The sequence below is a fragment of the Mrakia frigida genome (genome assembly GCF_051309035.1).
Source record: "Mrakia frigida strain ATCC 22029 unplaced genomic scaffold BDY24scaffold_38, whole genome shotgun sequence".
Classification (NCBI taxonomy): Eukaryota; Fungi; Basidiomycota; class Tremellomycetes; order Cystofilobasidiales; family Mrakiaceae; genus Mrakia; species Mrakia frigida.
The window spans coordinates 172,697-191,896 of NW_027481243.1; the positions used below are offsets into that span (position 1 = coordinate 172,697).

At 54.8% G+C, this 19,200-nt stretch overlaps 9 protein-coding genes across 9 annotated transcripts; 4 read left to right on the top strand and 5 right to left on the bottom strand.

The window, feature by feature from the left end:
- Positions 1 to 1,398: 1,398 nt before the first annotated feature.
- Positions 1,399 to 5,370, top strand: POP1 (ribonuclease P/MRP protein subunit POP1). The gene is made up of 12 exons (XM_076642853.1): positions 1,399 to 1,591; positions 1,669 to 1,715; positions 1,801 to 1,850; positions 1,970 to 2,084; positions 2,160 to 2,265; positions 2,341 to 2,417; positions 2,515 to 2,681; positions 2,771 to 3,263; positions 3,349 to 3,437; positions 3,549 to 3,726; positions 3,820 to 4,755; positions 4,918 to 5,370. Exons 1-12 carry the CDS (start codon positions 1,417 to 1,419, stop codon positions 5,194 to 5,196), a joined length of 2,712 nt encoding a protein of 903 aa, XP_076493096.1. The 5' UTR covers positions 1,399 to 1,416; the 3' UTR covers positions 5,197 to 5,370.
- An 18-nt stretch (positions 5,371 to 5,388) lies between these two features.
- BDY24DRAFT_401538 (uncharacterized protein) lies at positions 5,389 to 5,978 on the bottom strand. The gene has a single exon (XM_076642111.1). It carries the CDS (start codon positions 5,755 to 5,757, stop codon positions 5,521 to 5,523), a length of 237 nt encoding a protein of 78 aa, XP_076493097.1. The 5' UTR covers positions 5,758 to 5,978; the 3' UTR covers positions 5,389 to 5,520.
- Positions 5,956 to 6,489, bottom strand: BDY24DRAFT_401539 (uncharacterized protein; the record flags this gene model as incomplete). Its single annotated transcript, XM_076642112.1, has 1 exon — positions 5,956 to 6,489. A coding segment is annotated over one exon (534 nt), but the record flags the coding sequence as incomplete, so codon positions are not given.
- Positions 6,490 to 7,452: 963 nt separating this feature from the next.
- Positions 7,453 to 7,932, top strand: BDY24DRAFT_344694 (kinase-like domain-containing protein; the record flags this gene model as incomplete). The annotated part of the gene is made up of 2 exons (XM_076637564.1): positions 7,453 to 7,546; positions 7,709 to 7,932. Coding segments are annotated over 2 exons (318 nt in total), but the record flags the coding sequence as incomplete, so codon positions are not given.
- Positions 7,933 to 9,000: 1,068 nt separating this feature from the next.
- On the top strand, positions 9,001 to 9,963 carry BDY24DRAFT_427901 (uncharacterized protein; the record flags this gene model as incomplete). Its single annotated transcript, XM_076644052.1, has 4 exons — positions 9,001 to 9,279; positions 9,386 to 9,451; positions 9,543 to 9,622; positions 9,792 to 9,963. 4 exons carry the CDS (start codon positions 9,001 to 9,003, stop codon positions 9,880 to 9,882), a joined length of 516 nt encoding a protein of 171 aa, XP_076493100.1. The 3' UTR covers positions 9,883 to 9,963.
- A 141-nt stretch (positions 9,964 to 10,104) lies between these two features.
- On the bottom strand, positions 10,105 to 11,283 carry BDY24DRAFT_418451 (uncharacterized protein; the record flags this gene model as incomplete). The annotated part of the gene is made up of 3 exons (XM_076643850.1): positions 10,105 to 10,854; positions 10,974 to 11,186; positions 11,272 to 11,283. 3 exons carry the CDS (start codon positions 11,281 to 11,283, stop codon positions 10,105 to 10,107), a joined length of 975 nt encoding a protein of 324 aa, XP_076493101.1.
- A 151-nt stretch (positions 11,284 to 11,434) lies between these two features.
- Positions 11,435 to 13,607, top strand: BDY24DRAFT_344630 (uncharacterized protein; the record flags this gene model as incomplete). The annotated part of the gene is made up of 6 exons (XM_076637561.1): positions 11,435 to 11,583; positions 11,692 to 11,960; positions 12,293 to 12,587; positions 12,689 to 12,777; positions 12,862 to 13,256; positions 13,341 to 13,607. The coding sequence occupies 6 exons, from the start codon at positions 11,435 to 11,437 to the stop codon at positions 13,605 to 13,607; spliced, it is 1,464 nt and encodes a 487-aa protein (XP_076493102.1).
- Positions 13,608 to 13,853: 246 nt separating this feature from the next.
- On the bottom strand, positions 13,854 to 15,865 carry BDY24DRAFT_418453 (mitochondrial carrier; the record flags this gene model as incomplete). Its single annotated transcript, XM_076643851.1, has 12 exons — positions 13,854 to 13,931; positions 14,001 to 14,168; positions 14,239 to 14,279; positions 14,359 to 14,523; positions 14,593 to 14,607; positions 14,691 to 14,832; positions 14,931 to 14,938; positions 15,021 to 15,176; positions 15,274 to 15,418; positions 15,494 to 15,555; positions 15,674 to 15,747; positions 15,846 to 15,865. 12 exons carry the CDS (start codon positions 15,863 to 15,865, stop codon positions 13,854 to 13,856), a joined length of 1,074 nt encoding a protein of 357 aa, XP_076493103.1.
- Positions 15,866 to 16,128: 263 nt separating this feature from the next.
- BDY24DRAFT_418454 (thiamine biosynthesis protein) lies at positions 16,129 to 18,789 on the bottom strand (the record flags this gene model as incomplete). The annotated part of the gene is made up of 11 exons (XM_076643852.1): positions 16,129 to 16,289; positions 16,394 to 16,449; positions 16,540 to 16,682; positions 16,753 to 16,836; positions 16,913 to 17,042; positions 17,113 to 17,262; positions 17,342 to 17,465; positions 17,546 to 18,208; positions 18,373 to 18,406; positions 18,495 to 18,620; positions 18,715 to 18,789. The coding sequence occupies 11 exons, from the start codon at positions 18,787 to 18,789 to the stop codon at positions 16,129 to 16,131; spliced, it is 1,746 nt and encodes a 581-aa protein (XP_076493104.1).
- Between the last annotated feature and the right edge of the window lie 411 nt (positions 18,790 to 19,200).

Consider the following 19,200-nt stretch of genomic DNA (forward strand, 5'->3'; position numbering starts at 1 on the left):
AAGGGAGGGACGCGTCGCTTCTGAAGATCTGCGCCGAGCAAACGGTTCAATTCATGAGTTCTTCACCGCAGCTGCTCTCAGAAATGATCTGAGAGCGATTGCTGAACGACATAGGAAGAGCGACACAGTCTGGGGCAGGCAGATTCAAAGGGAAAACGCGAAACCGGACGCGTCGCTTCAACTTCCATTCTGCCGCTTGACTTCTGATACTTCAGCTTTTCCGGCTCAGGAGTACTCTCAAGAGAGCATGCTAAGCCAACACAGCGGAAAGCGTGAGGGAAGAAGCGCGGCAACGGCGTATATAACGGAATGAAGGAATGAAAAAGGAAACGAAAACGACGCGTCCGTTTTGAGATTCAAGCTCACTTCCGTTCACTCCATCACTGCGTCAGCTCAGACTTCCGAAGATTTTAAAAGCATAGCTGAGAGTCGGAGGAGTCCAACGGAGGGGAAGGAGAGTCCCAAAAGGGAGTGGAAAGGGAACGGTGAGCGACGCACGACGACGCGCCGTCCTCGAAAACACGGGGAAGTGCAATATGAAACGTCAGAGGGAGTAGAAGCCTGCGCAGATGTTCGATCGGAGACACCTAATCAAAACCGATATCTCTTTAGCTGAAGGAGCGCAAAGAGAAGACGTTTCCGACTCCAGCTCTCCGGAAGAACTTCCACAGCTTTGTGTCCGTAAGGAGTTGAGAGGAAGCAGAAAAGAAGACGGGATTAATGATGGAAGAGAAGCGAAAGACGCGAGAAAGGAGAAAGAAAGAGAGAAAGAGAGAGAAGGCAGGGTGAAACGAGAAGGGAAGGTGAGATGGAGCGAGTCCACGTCGTGCCTTCCCTTCCCGGTCTTCCTCCCCTCTTGCCCATGCGTGAGCTGGCGAGCAGGAAAGCGAGCGAAAGCAACAGATGATCTCTGAGAGCACTCGATCTCGCAGACCATCTGACGCTTGGGAAGAGAGGAAAGAAAGGAGAAAGGAGAAAGAGAGGAAAGGTCGAGCTGAGCTTCGACGTTCAACTCTTTCGACTCGCCATTCTCCTCCTTCGGACACGCAGAACCGACCAGATCCATCCCAGAGGTCATCCGCGCTCTCCAAGATACTCTGGAAAGACTGAGAGGATGGAAAAGGAAGGGACTCGTCTCCAGGAGAAGAGGAGGTGGCGAGAAGGAGGAGAGCGAGGGACGGTGGAGCGGGCGGTCAGGTCAAGAACGAAGAGGCAGAAAAGATGAAAAAAGGGAGGATAGGATCGTGGAAGGAGATTCTGAATCTCATTCTCTCCCTCTCGAGGAGGTTCCAGAAAAGCTTCTCGGAAGAAGAGATGTGGTCGGGAGAAAGGAGAGGAGCTGGTTGCCCTTTCGACTTTCGTCCTCCCTTCGCCTCCTCAACGACGACCCTCCCCAACACCACATTTCCTCCTCGCATGCCTCCTCTGAAGCGTCCGAACTCTACTGCTCCATCGAACGGGAAGTCTCACAAACGGACTAAACTTCAACAGGGACGACAGATCACCTCGAAGCAACCTTCCTCCTCCTCCTCCTCCTCTCGAGCTCAGAGCTCACCAGCCGTAGGAAAGGGGAACGATGCTGCATTGAAAGGTGAGTCATCCTCAAGACTGCCTATCAGCTGAACTGTTTCTCTGACTGACTCTCGTATCTTCGTTTTCTTTCTCCAGGCATGGCTGGACTCCCTCAGTCGATCGAAGTCGAGAAGTTTGCTCTCGTTCGTTCCCTCCTTCCTTCCTTTCTTTCTTCTCGAGCTCACCTTCTCGCCTCTGCTGACCTTTGTGGTCTTTTTTCTTTTGCAGGCTCGATCGTTCGAGATCCAAGCTATGAAGACTGCTATGAAGAGTGCCTTGTAAGTCTCGCCTCTCGTTCGGTTTAGAAGAAGGGAAGGGAAGGAGGGAAGAAGTCGAGCTCACCTCGAGCTCAAGTTGATCTTCTCGTTCCCCATCTGCCTCCTTCCCCCCTATACAGCGACAGCTCGACCAAACGAGCCTTCCAAACTCTTCCTCGTCATCTTCGTCGGAGAGCTGCGTCTCACAACGCTCGTCGTGTCCCAGGAAGACTCAGAGCGAAGGCGACGCAGGAGGTGAGCTCGAACTTCCTTCCTTCCTCTCTTTCTCCCTTCTTTTGTCTGACCCTGTCCGTCCTTCCTTCGTACCAGATCGACCCCAAAACTCGAACAGCACCCGTCAAGAAGCATTATCCCAAGCTGAAGAAGAGCATCAAGACCGGTCTGTCGAGGACGGACAAGCTGAGGAGACGACAAAGTGAGCTTCGATTTCCTCCTCCCTCTCTTCGACCTCCTCGTCTGACTTTCGTTCTTTCGACTTTTTCGTTCGCAGGGAGTAAGATGTGGCTCGAGACTCATATTTGGATGGCGAAAAGGATGCACATGGTCAACACGTGGGGATTCAGACTGGTTCGTACAATCCCAACCCTTCTTTTTGCGAGCGACTCTCCTTCCTTCGTTCGACTCGTCGAGCTGACTTCTTCGCTCGTCCCCTTCTTCTGCTCAGGCTCATCGACCTACCGAGAAGGCTTTCCGACCCTCCCATCGAGCTGCCATGCACGGATCGATCCTCAACGACGTGTCGTACTTCTCTCTCATCGAGCTCAAGGGAGAAGAGGTCGCTCTCGAACGAGTCCTTCGTCGCGTCGCCGGAGAGGTCTGCTGGGGAAAGAGGTTCGTTCCTTTTCACTATATCTCTCTTTTTCCTTCAACCCTTCTTTCACAACCTAACGTTACCTCTTCTCCTTCTCCCTTCTCTGCAGATTCACCCCCGGTTCTCGTCTAGCAACCACAACCCTTCACCTTCCCTCCGCCTACCCTCTCTCCCTCCTCTGCCCAGCAACCGTCCTCTGGTGCCCACCTCCTCCCCCTCCCACGTCACCCACCCTTCCCTCTACCTCAGCTTCAACCTCCACGAACCCTCTTCCCTCCTCTTCTCCCCTCCAACGCCAGATTTGGATCCGCTTCCACCCAACGTCCCACGCTGAGGTCTGGGGAGCTCTCCGGTCCTCCATCACTTCCGTTCTCACCGAGATCCGAGACGAACGAGCTGCTGCTTTGGCGAAGGGGAAGGGGAAAGGAAAGGGGAAGCAGAGGGAGGTGGTGGTGGAAGGAGAGCAGGAGGTGGAGATCGAGATGAGCGACCGGAGGGAAGAGGTCAACGCGTTTGAGATTGTGGGACCGAAGAGTGGGAGGGTTCTGAAGGGAGCTTTGGGTGGGTTGATCAAGGCTGAGGAGAGGGCGGAGATGAAAAAGGTGAGTTCCCGTTTCAGATTTGTTTGCGGAGAGAGAAGGCTGACCGAAGTCGCGTCCGTTTTGGTTTTTCGCGTTTCGTTCGCAGATCTGGAGCGAGCTGAGAGATCTGAAGACGTCGGGTAGTCTGCCGAGAGGGATGGTGATGGGTTTCAAAGTCTACGATCCTCGACTTAGGTGAGTGTTTACCCATCTCTCTTCTCCTTTCTTTGCGTCCGAGCTGAAACGAGACTGACTCTTCGTTCTCACGTTCGTTTCGTCTCGTCTCGTCTCGTCTGGTCTTCCCAGCTTCCCTCCCACCAACGCCAAACCCTCCGACCCCAAATCCGACGCCGCTCAATCCTCCGCATGGGAGCACGAACCCAGCTCCGACCTCGCTCGAAGTGAGCTCTGGGACGCTCAGATACGGTCCGACGTCGGGAGGAACAAGTTCAAGAAGAGCGAGCTGGATCGACGACGACAAGAGGTTTGTTCGTTTTCCAGCACGCGTCTTTCCTTTCCTTCTCCCTTCCTCTCTTCCCAACTAAACCCTCCCTTTCTTTCTTTCCCTTCGTAACAGATCGGTATCCCTTCCACTCCTCTCCGCCCTTTAGTGCAAGACTCCCGAATCCCTCTCCTCCTCATCCAACACACCCTCTCCCCTCCCTCCTCCTCCTCCGCAACCTCCATGCACGGTTTCCTCCTCCTCCTCCCCTCGAAATGGTCCCAACCCTTCCTCACCTCCCTCGTCTTCACCGGAACCCGGATCGGAGGGATCCGAGAACGACAGTCCCAGGCGTTCGAGAGCGGAGCGGGAGCGTTCCCGGAGGATTGGGCCGGGACGAGAGCGAGTCGGAGATGGTGGGAGGAGAGGGAGGAAGGGTTGAGGGAGAGGTGGATGAAGAAACCGCCGGGGAAGAGGGAGAACTGGGGGAGTTGTGGGTGGGTGGGTGGAGCGGGGGAGGTGGTGGACGGGAAGAAGAAGGAGGAGGAGGAGGGAGAGATGGGAGTGGGTAAGAGTCCTTGGAAACCTGATTGGAAAGGGCTAGTGGCGAGTGCGAGGAGGAGGAGGAGAGGAGAGAAGATGGCTGGAGTGGTAGAGACGAGCGAGGAGGAGTTGGCTATCAACGGAGTTTGCGACGCGTCGACTTCAACTTCAACCTCCTCAGCACCAAATCTCCTCACACCCTGGCTTCTTCGACTCCCCTCCCTCTCCACTACCCTCCTCCCCAACCTCCTCACCTCCACCACCTCACCCTCCGAAACCCTCCTCGCCGAAATCAACGCTCATCGTTTCAAACGCAACCTCGACGGGCTTCCTCTCGACCAAGCGGAGGATCTCTTCGACGGAGCGTTGGTTCGAGTGACGGTCAAGATCTGCGGGAGAGGAGTGGCGAGCGAGGTAGGACCGATCTACCTGCTCGAGGAGGATCCGGTTTCGAGGGAGGAAGAGAGGAGGTGGAGGGAGGGTTACGGAGGTGGGAGGAAGGGGAGGGAGGTGGATCATGACGAGGAGGTGAGTTTTTTCAGCTTATCCTTTCGTTTTGGGTCTCGAGTCCCTCAAGAGGAGCTTGGACCGTGGTTCTGTTCGAGAAGGGAGCTCAAATCGTTCGCTGACTCCGCCGCGTCGTTTCGTTTTCGTTTTCCTTTCGTTTTTCCTTTTCCTTTTCCTCTCCAGGCCGAAACCGTTCTCCCCCCTCCCACCTCGATGGTCGGCTTCCACACCTCTGGAGCCTTCTCCCTCTCTCGAGGAAAGGGACACGGGATCGGAACGGTCCCTCTCTCGATCCTGCTCGAGTTGATGAGGAAGGATCTGGACGGTGGGAGGAGTAAAGTCGGTCGAGGAGGGTGGATGATGGGAGGAGGAGGAACGAGGGGAGAGTTGTTGAACTTGGTGAAGGTGAGAGGGAGGGAGAGTAGGGTGTGTAGAGCTGCTACGTTGGAGGTGCTGGATTGATGGAGATGAGGTCGAGCGACGCGTTTTCGAAAGGAGAGGGAAGAGGGAGAGAGAGAGAGACGAGAAGGAGAGGAATTTTCGCGAGGTTTTAATTAGCGTGAAGAGCTCCAGTATCCCGAACTACGAGAAGCTGAAAAAAAAAAAAACCCCTCAGCAGCCTAGCAGGAATCGAAGCTAAAAGATAAGACGGAGGAGGGATATCTCCGGAGCCAGATCGACGAACCCTCAAAGCTCGAAGCGGTGAGCTCGCACGTTGTCGATCTCTCTCTCTTAACCACCACCTCCCTCCATCTCTCTTGCCAGCTTTTTCTGCATCTCCAGAGGTCAGTCTCTACTCCATCCACCTTCATATAAATCGAAGCTGTGCTGATTTCTTTGTTTCAATCTCAGACGATCCACCCTCCCAACTCCTTCCTTCCATTCCTTCCCTTCGCCAGGTTGACCGGGGTTCATATTTTTGGATGGTGACATGACTTGTACTACTCCACCCTCCCCTTCACCTTCAACCACCACGACCACCACGACGACCAACAAGATTCCTTCCTTCCACATCGACGGCATCGACGGATGGAAGATGGCTTCCACGACCGCTCTCCCTTCTCCCTCCTTCGACCCTCCTTCCACTCCTCCTCCTCCCTCTTCCTCTTCCGGCTACATCAACTCGTCCACTTCGAACGGATCCATCTCCTCGTTAACTTGCGTCCAAACGCTCGTCACTCTCCCTTCTCCAACAGGAGAACCCTCCTCTTCCGACTTCGGACCACCACCTCCTCCTCCTCCTCCTTCCTCCTCTCTCGAATCCTCCTCCCTCTCCCCAACCACCTCCTCCTCCTCCTCTACAGGCCGCGTCTGGTCCTCCGTCGGAGGTCTCCCCACCCGCTCCAACTCGGTCTCCTCTACGAAATCCAACTCTTCTTCCAAGTCCAAAACCGACTCCTTCTTCTCCAGAGGTCTCGCCACCAACAACAGCAACAGCAACACCAACACCAACAACCCTGAAATCGAATCCCTCACTCCTCCGAAACCGTTACCAGGATCGGGATCCTCGTTGGGAAGAGCAGGATCCATGGGGAGAGCTTCGTTGGGTGGGAGTAGACTCGTTCCTGGCTCGCTGGGATCCAGAGGAGGAGGAGGAGGAACAGGGGAAGGAGGAGGAGGAGGAGGAGCCAGGAGCAACCGATCCGTCTCGGACGCGACGTCGAGACCTTTCCATCTCGGAGGAGGAGGAGACGGAGGAATTCGACCGTTCTTCAGTTTTGAAAAGGAGCTACCACTACCACCAGCACCACCCATCTTCCATCCGTCCTCTTCATCAACCAACGTCTCGTCGTTCCCCTCCTCCTCCTCCTCCTCGCATCACCACTCCTCCTCCATCTCAGGCTCAGGCTCAGGTCTCCCTCCTCCCTCTTTAGCTCACAGCCGCGACTTATCCCCCGTCCTCAATCTCAACCGAGAAGCGACGAGGGTGCTTCCTTCTGCTTCGGCTTCGGCAGCGGCGGGAGGAGGAAGAGGAGCAGGAGCAGGAGCAGCAGCGACGACGACGACGAAGGAGCCGGAGGAAGGGGACGAGTTGGTGGAGCTTGTGCTCGAGGATGATGAAGACGACGACGAGGAGGAGGAGAGCTCGAGTCCAACCGTCGGAGAGTTCGGGCAGCAGGAGGTTCGGAGGAGGAGTGCTAGCAGTACCAAGAGGAAGAGGAGAAGGAAGAGGATCTGGAAGTTGGTCGGAGGAGAGGTGGGGAGGGGAGCGTTCAGTTGTGTTTGGGGAGCGAGGTTGGTGCACGAGGAGGGAGGAAGCGACGGTGTAGAGGAGGAGAGAAAGGAGTTGAGAGGGTTGGTGGCTGTTAAGATGATGTGAGTAGAAGGCTTGATCGAAGGAGGGAGGGAGGGAGGAGAGGAAGAGGAGCCGAGAGCTGATCGTGTGTTTTGGATCTTCGTTTCGTTTCGATGCGGGTGCAGGTCCAAAGAACTCTGTTTAGAGAACTCAAGAACGCTCACGTCGTTCACGAGAGAGGTTGAGATCCTCAAGGTTCGTTCAAATTTCAATCCATCTTCGCCCTCCCTCTCACTCCCTCGAGCTCACCTGTCTCCCTTCTTCGTTCGTCCGTTCGTCTACAGACCCTCCACCACCCTTCCATCATCCCTCACCTCACCTCCTTCTCCACCCCAACCCATCACATCCTCGCTCTTCCTTTCCTTCCAGGAGGAGAGCTGTTCTCCATCGTCGCCTCTCCGGAACTCTGGTCTCGCGTCGGGATGGGTTGGGTTCGACGCGTCTGGGGAGAGCTCGAGGCTGCCGTCGGATGGCTGCACGGGGAAGGTGTGGTGCATAGGGATGTCAAGCTGGAGAGTGAGTGCCAACCACCCGATTCATCTATCCTTTCCCGTCGGGTGTCAGGTTCCAAACGCGTCGAGCTAACTCTCGTTTCCTTTTCCTTTCCCTTCCCCTTTCGCCAAGACGTCCTCCTCACCCTCCCTCTCCCTTCCCTCTCCCCTTCCCTCCTCGCCAAAGGTCAAACCCTCCTCCCCAAATCATCCTTCCCGCCTCTCCCCGTCCCGTTGATCAACCTAGCGGACTTTGGACTCGCCAAACGACTCCCTCCTCCTCCCGAACCTGCGACGCTGACCACGCGCTGTGGATCCGACTCGTTCGCTTGTCCGGAGATCATCATGGGGAAGGAGTACGACGGGAGGAAGGCGGATAGTTGGGCTTGCGGAGTGGTGTTGTTTGCTATGCTGGTGAGTTGGCTCGGAGAGAAGAAAGAGAGACGCGTACGAGAGAGAGAGCTGACCGAGTTTTTCTTTTTCTTCTTTTTCTTTTCGCTCTCTCCGTTCGTTCGTTCGTTCGTTTCGTATTCCCTCACAGACCCGTTCCCTCCCCTTCGGCTCCCCACCCACCGACGACCCTTCGCACGAACCTCCTTCCCTGAGACGGTCCCGGATGCTGAGGATAGCGAAAGGGGAGTACGCTTGGCCACCTCCTCTTCATCCCTCGTCCCTCTTCCCACCACCGCCCTCCTCCTCCCCGCCTCCTCCACCAGGCTCTGCCTCTGCCTCCTCCCCGGAAGGATCCTCTCGTTTGATCTACCACGGGGTTTCGTCGGGAGCGGCAGCGAGGAGGGTGGTGGAAGGGTTGTTGAAGAGGGATCCGGCGAAGAGGTTCAGGGTAGGGAGGTTGGGCGAGGTGGGAGGGGACGAGTGGTTGGGGGAGGAGAACGAGGAGGAGGGGGATTGGGGGGAGGAGGAGTAAGGAGGAAGGAGTAGGAGGGGATTTCATGTCGTTGGGTTCGTCTCGTTTTCGTTTTTGTGTTTTTTTTTTTGGGTTCTTTGCTTGCTTTTTTTTTCGTTGTCGTTGCTTGCTTTTCGCCTCTTTTCTTTTCTTTCTTTTCGTTCGGTTTGCTTGAAGAAACGGACTATACCCCCCCTCGATAATATAGAGAGAAGATTCTTCTGACTCCCCTTTTTTGCTTTTTGCTTTGTTTGCTCTCATACCATGCTAGCCTTTGAAGAGAGGAAGAGACGAGCGAGGACGACGACGACGCGTCGACTTGAAAGTCCCTCTGGAGCGATTGGATCTCCTTTTTCCTTTACTTCCTCGCTCAGCTGGTTGTAAGTAACTCTAGCAACCAAAATCCTCTCATCTTTGAACTCACTACTCGCATATCTTCACATCTCCTTTCCCTTTATCCTTTTTAATCCGAGCGATTGCGATGACGCTCCCCTCCCCTCCCTTTCCTCCTCCCTCCCCTCCCTCCTCCCTCTCCTGCGCACGCCAACCACCCTCCAACGCTCAACCAACCCAAAATGTCCTCCATCCCTGACCTCTCCTCCTCCCCCTCCCGTCAATACCTCCTCCGTCACTCCGCCATCCAAGGCGCTCAACTCGCTTCCCTCGTCACCCCCTTCCTCTACGGAGCCGTCGCCATCAAGACCCGTTCCTTCTCCATCGGTCGTCTCCTGAGAGCGTGCGCTATCGGGTTCGCTGGAGTCGGACCTGCTGCTGGAGCCGCTTTGGCGTATGGAAGGATGTTGAATCAGCCTGAAGCGGTGGTAGCGACGAGAGCTGGGTTGCTTAGAGGGAGTGTGAGCTCGACCTCCTTCCTCCCTTCCTTCCTTCCTCTCTCTCCCTCCGTTCTGTCTCTATAACTCAGCTCTCTCCTTCCTGCTTTCGGGTCCTTTTGGTTTAAAGGCTTCTCAACAACGTCTGGAGGACTATACTATCATCGGAGCCGCGGTGGGAGCGCTGGTCGTGCCGGTGAGCTTTCGACGTCGTCCCTTCCTTTCCCTCGTTCCCCTCCCCTCTCCCGCTCACGTCCTCCTCTTCTCGTTGTTTTGTTTCTCCAAAGGCCATCTTCCTCAAACGAGCTCGTCTGCCTTATGCGATTCTTGGTGGAGCTTCGGTGGGAGCAGCTGATGGAGTCCTAACGTGAGTCTCTTGAAGCTCCCTCATCTTCCGAGAGGGAGACAAACTGGTCGAGACGAGCGAGAGGAGATTCGTTTACTCGGCTCTTCGTTCTTTTGGTTCCCTTTGCTCGTCTCTCATGCTCGAAGTTGAGCTGACTGTTCTCTTCTTCTTCTCGTTTCGTGTTCGACAGACACGTCTACATGCGCTGGTCGGAAGGGAAGGGCGTTTCGTTGAAGGGAGTTGTCGACGATGGAGCAGCAGAGCCGTTGAAGAAGGCTTGAGAGGGTTGGAGATCTACGAGAGCTTTTGGTCACGTTTTGATCTGATGTGTTAGTTTGTATGCTGTGAGCCAAGCGAGAGGGAGTTTCGAGCTGCTGTCGGAAGCGAGATCGGGAAGAGAAGTTGGGAGGTGCGACGCGTCTCTTCCTTTCCGCTCGAGAGCTCTCCTCATGAAGCTACCCATCGCGAGCGAGTCGTGAAAAAGTCACATCGAATCAAGACTCCTAGAGAACCTCTACTCGTACCAACTTCTTCATCCACCCTGGGAGCTGAAGCACCGCTGCGTGAACGATCTTTTCATCCTCCTCCGGCACCTTCAGCACGACCTTCAAATGAACCTTCCCCGCGAGTCCCTTCCCTACTCCTAACTTCTTGAGACGATTCTCAAGGCCCAGCCACCCGCTTTCAGGCGTGTCGTACCCATGCACCATCTCGAAGACGAGCTCGAACGCCCTCTTCTCTTCTCCAACGGGAGGAGACCAAAACGAGTACAGAGGGTCTTCTTGGATGCCGTCCCATCCCCTTTGGCGAGGAAGCACGATGACGTGATATCCAGCATGAACGACGCGTCGGAGGTGGGTCCAGTGAGCGAAGAAGGAAGTGGGAAGCCTGGTGCAGTAGGAGGTCCAATCGAGGAAAGCGCGTTGAACGGGTTCCTGATGAACCACCTCGGCGGGATTGAGGTGAGGGAAGAGTTGGATGCAGTACCAGCCAAGGAAAGAGAAGATATTCGTCGGGTTACCAGGGATGAGGAGGGACTCGAGGAGAAGGGGAGTGATGGTGAAGGCGAGAAGTCTGTGTGGGTGAAGGAGCGTGACGCTGTCGAACTTCGAACTGTGCTCCTCGTCGACACCCGGACGATTGAAGTAAGGTCCTCTCTCCTGATCCCAGCTGTCGACGTCTAAGGTGAGAGTTCGGATTCGAGAGAAGAGGGAGGTTGTGTGGGCGAGACGAGGGGAGGAAGGGACGACTTTCTGAGAAGAGGAGGAGGGGAACAAGATCAGCTCCGAGAGATCAAGCAAGAGTGCAAGACTCTGCCAGAAAACTCTGAGCTTCTAGCTCCAAGCATGTTTAGAACAAGTTTTGAACTCACGATGAAGAAGAGGGAGGCGAGTCCGTCCAAGGACGTGATCTCGATGTTCTCGTAAAGGAGGGATCCCGCGAGTTCCCAGCATCCGAACGAGACGAGCGAGATAGCGAAGAGACTGGCTTGATCGCAGTAGGAGAAGATGTGTTGGAGCGTCTCCCAAGGGATGGCTTGAAGACGCTTGCCATGGGAGGAGCGAAGGGTGCGAGTGGAGGGGACCTTGAAAGAGAGGGAGGGAGGGAGAAGGAGAGAGAGAGGTCAGCTCGAAACAACTCCATCCGAAGAGAAGAAGAGCTGAACTCACCGTTTCAGGCATTGATGAGGCTTGAGAGTCTGAAGAAGAGACTGAGAAGATCTTCCGAGCAAAAAAATGAAAAAGAGGAGGAGAGCGTTTGTGGTCAAGAAGGGATTCGCTCGAGCTCAACCTTTCCCCCCTCCCTTCCCCTTCACCGTCGATGTCCCCTTCGATGGCTTCACCCACCATCTCAGCTTTCGCTTCAGCAACAGCAACATCAGAGAGCCTCGCGCATGGGAAACTAGCTCTCGCCTTTTCTGGAGTCATCCTCGTCTGGTACTGCATTCTGTGGTCCATCTGTTTGCTCGGTCTTTACGTTGCGTTCGTTCAGCCCTCCTCCTCCTCTTCCCTCCTTTCTCGTCCCGTCCCTTCGATTTAAGAAGCTCGCAAGCTGATCATTCGACTCTCTCCTGTACCCTGATCCCACAGACGAACCCGCTACGCCTCTACGCCTTCCATTCCTTCAGCTTCCTCCTCCAAACCTGGCGTCTCGATTCTTCGACCTCTCAAAGGTCTCGACCCAAACCTCTACGAGAACCTCAGGTCCTCCTTCGAACAGGACTACCCGGACTTCGAGCTCATCTTCAGCGTTGCCGACGAGGATGATCCAGCGTTGAGGGTGGTCAAGGAGTTGATCGACAAGTACGGGAAGGAGAGGACGGAGGAGGGAAGGAAGAGAACCGTTCGAGTGATCATCGGTGAGTCGCCGCTTCCTCGTTCTTCTTCTTAGCATGATTCTCCAAGAGGACGGTCGGATGTACGTGTCGGAGTAGCTGCTCCAGACTGGGACCGAAGAGCGACTTGGAAGAGCCAGAGAAGAAAGCAGGGAGACTCATCCCTCGAGCTCAACCTTCGACTCGGATGGTCGGGACTTCCTCTTCTCGCTCTCTACAATACCGACAACGCTTGTAAGACCCTCATGAAATCGACCAACTATATCTTGCATCTTTAGGATCCATCATGCACATCACTTTCCGACTTCTCATTCGAACTCAGCGTCCTAACCCTCTTCCTTCCCCTTCGAACTCAGGCGACGTCCCTCTCGGACCCAACCCCAAGATCAACAACCTTATTAAACCCTTCGAACTCGCATTCAACGATATCCTCTACGTTCTCGACTCTGGAATACATCTTCCCTCTCCTCACACCCTTTCCCGAGCAATCGCAGCCTTCCTCGAGGACGCTCCTGGAAAGAGACGAGTCGGACTCGTTCATCACGTCCCTTTCGCTGTCCTGCCTGGGAAGGGAGGAGAAGGAGTGGGTAGCTGGCTGGAGAGAGCGTTCTTGAACACGGTTCACGCGAAAATGTACCTTGCGATCAACAAGTGAGTTCGAGTCGAGTGAGACTTCGATTTCGACGACGCGACGCGACTTTCGTTCTCGGAACTCCCGCTGACTCTAACTCCTCCTTTCCCTTTGCTATCAGAACCGAGATCGACTCGTGCGTCATGGGAAAGTCGAACATCTATCGAAGATCCGACATCTCGGTCGTCACTGCTGGACACGCTCTCCCAAGTTCGTTCCTCGTTCGGGTCTCTGCCTCGTTCCGCAAACCCAGCTCGAACTAAACCTTCCTGTTCTCCTCCTCTTCTTTTCCAGCTCCAACCTCGACCCTCTCTCTCCCCTCCTTCGCTCCCTACCTTGCCGAAGACAACATGGTCGCCCTCTCCCTCATGCACCAACTCAAACTTCGTCACTCCCTCCCTCCCAACGACGTCGCCCTCAACAACCTCGGCTCCATGTCCTTCTCCGACTACTTCTGGCGTCGAGTTCGATGGATCCGAGTTCGGAAACAAATGACCATGGCCGCAACTCTCGCCGAACCCTTCACCGAATCCCTCCTCATGGGCCTCCTCGCTTCCTGGGCTCTCGAAGTCTTCGTCGGAGGAGGATGGAAAACTCGGGCGTTGTTCCTCGTTGCTCACTACGTAGCATGGGCATCGAGTGATTGCGGTGTGATGAGTGCCTTGACGCCTCCTCTGAGACTGACGGACGTGGAGAGGGATGGAGGGATGGGAGGAGGAGCGGGAGGGAGAGGAAGCTGGTCGTCGACGCCGGACGCGACGCTTCAGGGTCAGTGGGGGAAGTTTTGGTTGGCTTGGATCGGGAGAGAGGTGTTGGCGTTGCCGGTGTGGACGGTCGCGATGCTGGGCAACGAGGTGGTATGGCGAGGGAGAAGGTACGTGATGCTGGCGGACGGGAAGGCGAGGGAGGTGAAGGAGAAGAAGGGAGGAGCTGGAGGAGAGAACGGGTGGTTGAGCTTTGTCAGAGGTGGGAGGTCGTCCTCGACGGGAGTAGAGAGAGGTTACGAGGCTGTAGCTACGACGGAAGGAGAGTCGAATTGAACGTTTAGATGGACGTTTCGGAAACATAACGACGCGTTGAGCGAGGCGGAAAGAACGTCGAGAAAGGATCGAAGAACGAGCTCATCTATAGAGACTGGGTACAAAGTAAGATATCCGGGAGACAGGTGATTGATTTGAGAAGTGACTAGTAGTTCTACAAATGAGATGACCGAGGCATGAGAGGTTCGAACGCAACCGACGTGAAAAGAGATGAGATCCGGAGATCGTGAGGAGGGATGGAGAAGACTAGATAGAAGCAGCAGAAGCAGTGACAGAAAGATGACCTCGTTCTATGAACGACTGAACGTTATCGATGATAAGCCACTGCGAAGGAAGAACCGGGTCAGCTTGGGAGTCAATGGAAGGTCGACGAGAAGAGGCGAGACAACGAACCAGCATTCCGTGGGTGAGACAGGATCGAGCAGCCGAGACTCCGAGTCCTCGATACAGTCTTGCGACTCCTTTTCCGATGGGCTGAGGGTTGAGTGGATCGGGGCCTCGAGCGAGGAGAGTGAACGTTTCGACGATTCCTCGAGGACTCTTCCCGGCGAGAGCTCGTTTCTGTATCACAGTTTTGACGGCGTCAATGCTATGTATGGCAGCAGAAGAAGGTTCGAGTCAGTTGAGGAACCATTCGAGCTTGAGCGGAGGAAAAGAAGAGCGGGACGAACGCTGTGAAGGAGAAGAGGGCGAGAGGAGAAAGGTCAGGACGCGTCGAGAGTGAGACGGGAGACGAGAAGAAAGGACGAACGATAGATCAACGCCCAGGATGAGACTCCAGCGGCACTTCCACAGAAGAAAGGGATGAGCGAGTTGGGGATGGGGAGCCAGGAGGGTGCGACGCCCTGATCTCCGTTGGGAAGCCGACCGAGCAGATTCCGGAAGACGTCGTACTCTGCAAAGTAGAGACCGGTACCTGATAGAGAGATGCGAGAATCAGCAAAGACAGCAGGCTCTTGGGTCGAGAAGAAGCAGCGAGACGAACCGAACGTGTCTCGTACTGAAGCGACGGAGGCAGACAGAACGGGTCAGCAAAATAATCCCAGCGACCCCAAACACTCTGCAGCAGAGAATTCCACTCACTCGAATGAGGCACGAATCCAGTGTACATCCCTCTCCAACCTCTGACCTTCACGATCGCCTCAACGGACGCTCGAGTGTTGAGAGGTTTCGGATCTCTCACTCCCATCTCGTTCGCGATCATGACCTCGAGCTGTCTCCGAACCTGTAGAACAAAAAATAGAAAAAGAGAGTGGGTGAGCTCGATATCAAACTTCGAGGCTTCTAGGAGCTCGTGCGAAGAGAACAACAGAAAGAACGGACCTTGACGACTGAACAATCGCCCGCGAAGACCACCAAGTCAGCTCAGAATCTCTCCTTCGATAGATGAACGAGCGAAAGAAGTAGACGTACGCTCGAACGGACAACTCCCCATCGTGATGATACTCCCACTACACGTTCCAGCAACGAAACTCGTGAGTCCGACGTCCGTCAACGATCCCGAGGCAAAGATATTCCGTTTCGCCAGCGCCTCCTTGCTACCAGCGTAGATCGAGAAAGACGTTGTCCCTAGAGATCAAAAGGAACATATAGACGAGGTGAGCGGACGGACGGGACGGGAGGGAAGGAAGGAGGAACGAGGTGTGAGCTCGAGCTCCGAACTCACGGACAATCGAGATAGTCATCAATGGAATCAAGCACCCTCTCCAGTACCCTCGTATCCCTTCTTCACGCATGACCTCAGCAGCTAGGGCTGGTATCGAAGGAGCTGTTCCTCGAGTTGTTTGCAGTCGAGCTTTGAGAGAGTCGAGCTACGAAGGAGAGATTGAAGGAGGTCAGCTAGCTCGATTCAGCTCGATTGAATGGCGGAAGGACGAAGAACGAACAGGATACCCCAAGAAAGTTGATACGAGCGAAGCAGTAGTAGCCGAAACGACTGTTTTGTGAGCTGCGAAAACAACAAGGGAAGGGAATGATCAGTTGCGAGCTTCCGTTCTTTCTTTGCCTCCCCTTCCTTCCTTCCCTCCCCTTCTCTTCCCTCGCGCAGGAAACGGATAAGACCTCACCGAACATCTCCTCCCACAGAGAAGGCGGCAGTATGAACCAGGCCGAACCGGGTGCAGCTCGTCCCTTTCCCTTCCTGCAGAAGGACAAACAGAGGGAGGGGAGGAAGGGATGAGCTCCTCTGATCAACGAGCCCCCTCCCGTCGAGTCAAGTCGTTTTTCTGCTGGACTCACTCTTCCGCTGAAAGAGCCATGTTTTATGGATCCGAGCTTGAGTTGAATGTGAAGAGCAGCGTGGTGAAGTTGATCTTTTGTGAAAGGGCTCTGGTGGAGGGAAGACGATGGGAGGGAAGGAGAGGGAGCGAGCTCGACTTTCGCTTTTTCGGACGACGGAAGTCGGGCTCTCCTTGCCGCCTTCCTTCTTTCCAGTAGACATGTTACAGAGCCAGTAATCCTACGGTCTAATCCAACACATCTAGAGTTTCCTGGCTACAAATCCGAAGTGTGAGAAAAACGATCAAGCCTTCATCGCGGCTTCAGGCAAATCCTCCAACTCGAGGTCCATCGCTCCGTTCCAGAACCCAATTTCCAGACGGGTACACTCCTCCCAGATCTTGACGAGTTCCTGGAGTCGCTGAGCGGATGGAGGAGCGGCGGCGAGTCGTTTCTCGAGGTTTTCTGTGGAAGAGAGGAGTCGAGGAGAGGAGTCGAGTCAGTTGGCCGTTCGGGTGTGTTTTCCGCTCTCTCAGCAGCGAGAAGTAAGAGACGCGAATCGAACTTACTGATACTATTAGTTACAGCAACGAGGTATTCTGGACCCGAGTAATCCTCGATCCACCTGAAGGATCGAGCAAAGACGAGCAAGGTCGATCAGCTCGTCACGTCGCGTCGCTCGTCCGAAGCTCTTACTTGAAAAGCGGACACTCACTTCTTGTAAAGGTTCCCCTCCATCTTCACCTCTCCCTTCTTGTATCCCTCGGCAAGCTTCATCCCGACCTCTCCGTATCCGAGGCAGCAACTAGCGACGGCGAGAAGGAGGTCGAGGAGATCTCCTCTTTGTCCGACGTCGAGCTGAGGAAAAAAAGAAGGATGAACCAGAGTCAGCTCGGTGAGGCCTTTGGAGTAAAAGGGAGGGACGAACGATGTACAGAGCGTAAGCAGACGTCGAGGGGGTTTCGGGAGTCGCAAGGAGATCCTCTTTCGAGATTCCAAAGGTCTCGCAGTACTGTAACAGGAGAGAGAGGGAAGATTGTGTTAGCATCACAGCTGGACCAAGTGGTGACGAAAGGACTCCCCTGAACGTGCATCTGAGATTCCCGAGCGATATGAAGGGAAATCTCCGAAAAGCCGACGATCTGGTCGAAATCGGTCGTCTTGAAAGCAGCGAGCGAGTGAGCTCGGGCGTAGTGTCGAAGGTAGTGCCAGTCTTGCCTGTTCGACACAGAAAAAGATGCGTCAGAAACGACTCGAAGAGCGAGAGAAGAACGCGTCGAAGACTCACTTGATGTAGTGCTCGAATCTGCGTCGATCGAGCGTCCCCTTTCCGAGCTCGACGACAAAAGGATGGTGGATGTAGGCTTCCCAGAGACCGGTCTTCTTGACCTCGTTGATGATGTGGGTGCAGAAGGGGAGGGAGTCGGCGGGAGTGGGACTGCGAGCGGTGGAGGCGAGAGGAAGAAGAAGTGAGCTTCGAATTCGAATCGGAAGTGAAGGAAGAAAGACGAGCTCACGTAGGAAGAGGTCGATAGGTAATAGTGTGCAGGTGGTTTAAGGGTCCGTTTCCAGCTCCCAGAGGGTAGGAAGTGGCGATAGCGTTGTGAACGTATCTCGTCGCCTCGACCGTCGCGTCTCGCACTGAGCAAACAAAGAGAACGACGCGTCAGTTCACTCCTTTCAAGGACAGTAGAACCGAAATCGAGCCAGGGAGTACGCACAGTTCAACCCTCTCCCCAAGAAAACAGCCATCGCAGCACTCAACGTGCATCCCGTCCCGTGCGTCGAACTCGTCTCAATCACCTTCCCAACAATCGCGGTGAACCTCCCCTTCTCAGCCTCGTATAACACATCCACCACGTAATTCAGATCCAAATGCTCCTCCTCCGTCAATCCCGAAGCAAGCTTCAAGATCGACACTCCATCATCCTTCGGCCAGACGATCTCAACTTCCTCCCCTCCTTTCCCTCCCGCGTTCGCCAACCCCTCCCTCACCGCCTCCAACTTCAACGGCAGATGTCCACCTTTAACCAACACCCCTTTACACCCAAGTTGAGCAAGTTCCTTCGCCGCTGCCATCATCTCGGTGACGTTGGTGACCTTCCTTTCCTCCTTTCCAGACTCGACGGCCGCTCCTCGTCGAAGCAAGAGTTCCGTCTCCCAGATGTTGGGTGTGATGACTGTTCCCAGAGGGATGAGATGATTGATGAGAGCTGCTACGGCTGATTCAGGGAGGAGGGTGTGGCCTGAGGTGGAGATGGTGACGGGGTCGATGACTAGGGGAGGGAGAGCGAGAGAGGAGGTTGGGGAGGAGTAGAGGGATTGGAGAGCGGTGGTGATGGAGAGGATGATTTCGGCCGAGGCTAGCATGCCGGTCTTGAGGGCTGGAGTACGAACGAGTGAGAAGGAGGAAACGAGGAAGAGATCAGCAGGGAGGAGGAGGGCGGGAAGAGATGAGAAACGGTGAGGTCGAGAGTTTCGATGAGCTCGTCTTCCCTCCCTTCTCTCTTTCCGTCTCGCCTTTCGTGGGGCAAGGAGATGGACTCACCAGCAGGAGGGATATCCGAAATGACATCTTGGATCTGACCAAACAACAAATTCAATCAGATCGCGGAACGGGAAAGAAGGGAAACGAGATGGACGGGAAGGAAGCAAAGAGTCGAAGCTGACCTGTTGAGCGACAAACTCTGGAGGAACCGTATGGACTCCCTTCACAGCGACGGTGTTCTGAGAGGTAAGAGCAGTGATGACCGAGAGTCCGTAAGCTGAAAGCGAGGTGAACGTTTTGAGATCGGCCTGGAGAAGAAACGGAGGTCAGCTTCGACGGGAAGGAGAAGGAAGAGAGCTCAACAAAAGTCGTTTGGTTGGGGAGTCGCTTGTGGAGACTGACCTGAATCCCAGCTCCACCTGAAGGATCTGAACCCGCGATGGTGAGGATAGAAGGAGGATGAGCTGCTGAGGTCATGGTTGGGGGTTGAAGGGAAACAAGAAAGAGATGGGAGCTAGAGAGACGAAGTGCTTTCGGGGAGGACGGAGATCCGCTTCTGCTCGACCTGTCTTGATTCCGACTTTGGAGTCCCCTTCTTGGAAAAGGTTTTCTCGCTCCTTCGCACAAGAAAAATAAAGTTTGGACGTGCATACATATCAATCTAAGGTAGTGAAGCGTAAAAAAATGCTCGAGAACGAAACGGAGAAGAGAAGGCGCCTCTCTCCCTCTCTCCTTCTAAGGTAACATCTAAGCTGCCTCCGTTCTCCCCACCAGCTCCTCAAGTGGAAAGATAGCTCCCGGCGTACGAGCTCCTCGCATCCGCAACCGTGGTGGTCGTGTTGTCCTCCCCTTGTACGTCTCAAAGATCGACTCGATTTGGCTTCTGTA

Excerpts from the sequence above, each read along its gene's own strand:
- POP1 (XM_076642853.1), top strand. The coding sequence starts at position 1,417 with ATGCCTCCTCTGAAGCGTCCGAACTCTACTGCTCCATCGAACGGGAAG. Across the intron at positions 1,716-1,800 it reads AAGTCGAGAAGTTTGCTCTC|GCTCGATCGTTCGAGATCCA; the intron begins GTTCGTTCCCTC and ends TTTCTTTTGCAG. Across the intron at positions 2,266-2,340 it reads CAAGCTGAGGAGACGACAAA|GGAGTAAGATGTGGCTCGAG; the intron begins GTGAGCTTCGAT and ends TTTCGTTCGCAG.
- BDY24DRAFT_401538 (XM_076642111.1), bottom strand. The coding sequence starts at position 5,757 with ATGCCGTCGATGTGGAAGGAAGGAATCTTGTTGGTCGTCGTGGTGGTC.